The sequence below is a fragment of the Ptychodera flava genome (assembly GCF_041260155.1).
Source record: "Ptychodera flava strain L36383 chromosome 23 unlocalized genomic scaffold, AS_Pfla_20210202 Scaffold_23__1_contigs__length_28996876_pilon, whole genome shotgun sequence".
In the NCBI taxonomy this organism is placed as follows: Eukaryota; Metazoa; Hemichordata; class Enteropneusta; family Ptychoderidae; genus Ptychodera; species Ptychodera flava.
The window spans coordinates 8,778,896-8,784,565 of NW_027248277.1; the positions used below are offsets into that span (position 1 = coordinate 8,778,896).

Genomic DNA, 5,670 nt, shown 5'->3' on the forward strand with positions numbered 1-5,670 from the left:
GTGACGTACCATATTGTAACGTAGGCGTGGACCAAGTCTTGATGGTTTTCAAAATCATCCGTTCAAGAAGCAACTTCAGAAACAGCGACCAACAACAGTATGTTCCTTACCAATGTCCTTTGACCTTAGAACCACCCGGAACACCAAGAAATCACCGACGAAGCTAAAACAGCGATTAAAAAAGCAAAGTAGGAGAAAAAGGCGGGCCCTGTCACAACGTAATGTTATGTGTTTGTACGCGCTATTAATGGATTTACTATAAAGGTATATCATTTTCGGGCGATAATTTTTGTTATTCGCAGCTCTTTGAAAATGCTCCCCGAATTTCTCTATTTGGATTGTATGCAGTATTTTCTGCTCTTCTCTTGCGTTGACAATTCTGTTCAGTAAATTGATTTTTATGGGAACTTCGACATGACTGGAACACTCCAGTGACGTGAATTTCTGTACAATATTCAGTGTTATACTGCATATCCAATCGAGCGACTTTTCCGAAAGTTAGTGTTATGAGTATAATCTCTAAATTTGTCGCCAATAGATTCAAAATTGTCTAAACATGTGTTGATACACGTGACAAATATCCACCAAATATAATTCTGATGGCAGTGATAGTGATAGTCTAATTGAGTATTTGCATCGACCGATTGGTGTTCTAAATTTACACGTCATCAGTATAATAAGCTCAAGATCATCAGTTAAACTCATCGTGTTTAATAGCATCATTGACAGATATGTATTCTTTATGTCTGTGTCGTTATGCAAAGCAAACTGAAATAACAGTGATGTTTAAAACTAACAGCCGAATATGACAGGCATAATTTCTGAAGACGGCCATAGAGGGTGCATATCTCTGGGCAGACTGGTGTCAATCTGATGATTTTCTTCCACAGTCCCTTGGTGGGCTATTCAGCTCTGGGACTATATTCACCCAATAGACGAGTGCACAGAAGCGGGGTGTTTCCCGCTTCTGTACATTCGTCTATGGGGCGAGTAGTCCCAGAGCTGAATAGCCCACCAAACGACTGTGTTTTCTTCATTAAGTTGACTATTCTCTGTTAGAAGGAAAAGTCTTCATTGATATTTTGTGTATTACGCTATTCGTACATAGTAGCCATTAAAACATATATCGCATTTTGTACTTGTTCATATTTGGAACTGCAGCTGCAGGAACGTATTCTTGCTTTCAATAAAAAATGGCATACTAAATACATTTAGTGTATAGCATCACATATTTCAAACTTTGCAACAAAGAAATATATGCTGCATACTGTTTTAAAATGTTTTATTCGTTTACGCCCTCAAGCAGGGACCATGATAACGTCTTTTCGATTTTTCGAAGAAATTACATCTTTTCAACCGCGCATATGAAGAATTCTGACAGACTAGATGAGATGACATCGTGGGAACTATTGTCGGAGCAAATCGGCTATACACGATTCCATTCGACTCTCGGAACCAGAGTTCTTAGCGCGGGTTTGCTGAATAATTATCGACCACAGCGCAAAGAATTGTGGGAAAGACGCGCCGATAAGAACGCTGTCGTGTTCGCTGATCACTGCGTCTCAAGTGACCAGACAAGTAGCACGTGTCACTGAGGCGGGGACCAGCCAAGTTGTCGTGGAGAATGAAGCGATTCCAGTCGCATGCAAACCGCTCTCTCGAGTTCCAAACAATAGATCACGGAACAAAAAGAAGAACTTTTCAGACGAAGTTGTCAATTTTTTTGAGTTCAAGGATGATGTTTAACCGTTGGAACTCTGACATCGATAATGCAGATGTAACTCTGAAACTGACAGACGTTTGATGAGGCGAAGAAGCCAATGATAAAAGACTCCTGAGATCTTGAATCGCCCCTTGAAGGTTCATTTCACAAGTAAATTACTTGCGATAATTAGGTATTTTCAAATTTAAGTGCAAAGGTATCTCTGAAACCGTCCCGTATTGTATGAAGCGTAATAACTATTAATAAATTTAGAAAGTCTGGATTACCTTTGAACTTTCAAATTCACAATTATTTATCATTGGCAGTTTGGGCTTCAAATGGGCCAACATATGGTAATATTTTGTAAAGAGGATTTGAAGTCTAGTAATTGATTTGCCACTGGGAGTGGCCAATAGTAACCTTCACCTAATTATAGTCTTGTACACAATATAAAGGCGGAAAGCGTAGGGACCCGGTATATTCTATATTCGGTTCTGTAACCGTGAACTAACACAGACCATTAAGAAAGCCCACGCCCAGGAAACTACAGTATGGCAAAGCAGTCTTGGTTTTTCTACAATCGGCTCTACTTTTCAGACGCTTTCTACAACAAGCAACTTTTTGAAAGCCAAGCAATAGACGAGTGGGACATCAGGCCAGATGACATAGTCGTCGTAACGTACCCTAAATCGGGAACGTATTGGATGTTGAAGGCAGTAAGTAGCCTAAAAACTGACCTGAATTTAATCCTACCTCAAACGGAGAGATCAGTTCGCATCGATATGCTGTACGAAGACGATACCCACCTGTCTGGTTCCTATGCTGAACGTGTAAAAGCAGTGAAGAAGTTTTTCCATGAAATGCCGTCACCAAGGTTGCTGTATTTTCACCTACCACCCCAGTTTCTTCCACGCAAGTGGATCGAGGGAGAGAAGAAGTGTAAAGTCATCTGCGTGTCCAGGAATCCGAAGGATGTTTGTGTATCAGAGTATCTTTTCCAAAAGACGTTGGGAGAGCATGGAATGGATTTCACATGGGATGAATGGGTCATTGCGTTTATGGAAGGCAAGGTACGCTTTGGATCATGGCTGGAAAATGTGGTCGGATGGAATCGGTATGGACTGAAAGACAACGTATTGCATGTGCGATTCGAGGACATGAAAAAAGACCTAAGGTCCGTCCTGGCCACCGTTGCTGATTTTCTTGATTGTCCGAAGACGAAGGAAGAACTTGATAATGTGACTGAACGTTGTACCTTTACTTCGATGCGTAAGGGTCAGGAGTTTTACCAGAAATATTCACCTTTTGGGGACGGTAATTCATCTTGCAGTGAGAAGCGACATCTACGCAAAGGCCAAGTAGGCGACTGGAAGAACCACTTCACCGTAGCACAAAACGAACTGTTTGACGCAGAAATCACACAAAGAGCCGAACAACATGGATTGAAATTCGTGTACGACACTTCTAATGAATGAAAATATGAAAATAGGCGTTGACCCCTTCATTACCATATAGACAATCAACTGTAGACGGAAGTTACGTTTCTGTTTTTTAATTTAAAGTTGTTTTGATGTTTAGCAATGTTTATTAACTTTCATACTCTCTTTGGTTGTGACACAGGTCAAAATAAAAAAAATATATAGAAAAACCATGTTTATGAAGAAAAACAAGGGCGGTTTGATTAAGAAAAGGTACAATTAGCTTGCTTTGAAATGTAATTAAGTTTAACAGGTTTAACAAAGTTTTGTGAAAACGTTGGGTATCGTCTAATGTTCATCTTTTTTTCGGGGGCTTTTCATAGTTTAGGGTCACTTCAGTTGATTTAATTTTAATAATTAGGACTTTGTTGGTGTAAATTACATTCACATATAAGGGTTTGAAAGTGCCAGTTTTTGTTATGATATTAAAGCAACTGGAATAATCACTTCAATAATTGTTGTGGTCTTTAATACTTGATGAAACTTTTTGCTCTAATTCATCTTAATTAAGGTAGTGTGCGCCTCGAAAGTGAAAGACTTAAACTTAATTTTGCTCAAGCTTTCCCTAAGGAATATTTCAACCATTCTCTTACCAAATCAAGAATAGAAATCGGGGGTCATCCTGCAAATTTTGGTACTAGAGAAACAAATTACCCAAGATTCACCGATATTTAAAATTCAAAATGGCCGGCATCGCTGTGTTGACTATATGGAGAGAAAGAAAAAAATTGAATTTCGAAAAACAAAGCCGGTGAAAAGTTTTCTTACAACAAGACCTTTAAAATGAACCCCCATATGTGGTATATCAGAAGAGAATTGTAAAAGTTTGAGAGTCTAAATATCTGTCCCCGAGGTGCCGCCCTTCTAGAAGACTTGTAATCTCTGAACAAAAGTGGCAACATTAAAACAGGACAGGGAGAATATCAGCTGAAACTAACATTGAGATGTCCAAAGATATCAGAGAAGTTGTATCCTTGTTGATGTCGCCTGTACGTCTCTTCATTCGCCCTTAAGTCTTCGTTAAGTTAATACTAGTTCAGTGCTGGACGCGATAGATATGGTGTTGACTTTGTTGACATACATTATATCTTTGACATGACTGGAACATTCCAGTAAAAATTAATGTGGAAAGACTTTTGTGTTATACTTCATATCTAATTGGGTGAAACATTAGCATATCAACGGCAAGTAATCACTTTTACATTTTGTGTCATCAAACTGGATTGATACAAAATGCCAAAAATTAACATTTATTACATACCTCTTATAGCGAAGGTCACGCACTGAATTCAATGTTAAGTCATTGATGACGTCACGGGCCGCATAGTCATAAGTTGACTAAAAGTGAACCGGAACTATTTTCAACTTTACAACTTTGGAATTTGAAAATGGTCACGTTATGTGTTTGACTTAGGAAATCCTGTTTTTTTTTAAATTGTGTAATAAAGCATTTGATAACCCGGCTTAATATATCGATCCACCATTCGATAATCAAAATCGTTCCATGTTTAACAATTTTTGTCCAAAACGGAAATAAAGCATATGATTGTCATTTGCCAACAAACCTTAAACATTTTAGTGAAAACTATGCAGGCGAGGCCTGTAATAAAAACGTTATAGCCCAAATAAGGGACTATGTAACCTCGAGGCACATAGACCCTCTTTTGGGTTTCAATATTTAATATGATCCATAGAAACCCTACACCCTAACAGTCTGATGGACGGTAGTGGTATGATAGAGTATTTACATCTTCCGATTTTGTTTTGTACATTTACAAGTCATCAATATGATTGAACCCCCAAGAGTCTAAATTAAACTCGATATGTTTGACCACATCATGGGCAGATATATATTGATATTCTCTATATCCATGCCGTTATCTAAAGCAAACTGAAATAACATTGACAGTTAAAATTAACAACTCATTGATATGCATTCATTCTAAAGATAGCCAAGAAGCGTCCATCTATCGCCTATTTTTGCAGATACTAAGAATAAAGTTGGACTCAGAATGACACGCTGACGAACATCACATTAGATATGTCCTGGATATGATAATTCCACGTTGAAAACTACAAACTATTTTCGATGTCTTCAGCAACTACGAAATGATTCGACTTGCTTTTACCCTGACCCAATACAATTACAATTTTGTAGGCGGTTGTCATGAATTGCTGTTTCGCAAGCTTCTTTTCTGAAATCAGTAAAGAAAGCAAGAGTAGTATATCTATTGTCAGCCTTGTCTATTACATCGGTAACAGCATCGGCAAGGGCAACTTGAGGACGGTACACTTTTCGAAAATCATACTGCGTTTCAAAGAAAGTATTCTTTTTACCGAGAAAAGAGACAAGCTGCTTGTTAATTTACTTCTATAGTCTCCACTTTCAGCAGGAGACCCCTTTTTGTAACGAGAGGTAGCTTGGCCAATTTCAGAGAGTCTGGGAAAACATCTATTGAAATCGACAGTTTAATGATATATAAAGAAGGA

At 38.3% G+C, this 5,670-nt stretch overlaps 1 protein-coding gene across 1 annotated transcript; it reads left to right on the plus strand.

Moving 5' to 3' along the window:
• The first annotated feature begins 2,253 nt into the window (after nucleotides 1-2,253).
• Nucleotides 2,254-3,177, plus strand: LOC139123738 (sulfotransferase 1E1-like). The gene has a single exon (XM_070689893.1). The coding sequence runs from the start codon at nucleotides 2,254-2,256 to the stop codon at nucleotides 3,175-3,177; it is 924 nt and encodes a 307-aa protein (XP_070545994.1).
• Nucleotides 3,178-5,670: the final 2,493 nt, after the last annotated feature.

Excerpts from the sequence above, each read along its gene's own strand:
- LOC139123738 (XM_070689893.1), top strand. The coding sequence starts at position 2,254 with ATGGCAAAGCAGTCTTGGTTTTTCTACAATCGGCTCTACTTTTCAGAC.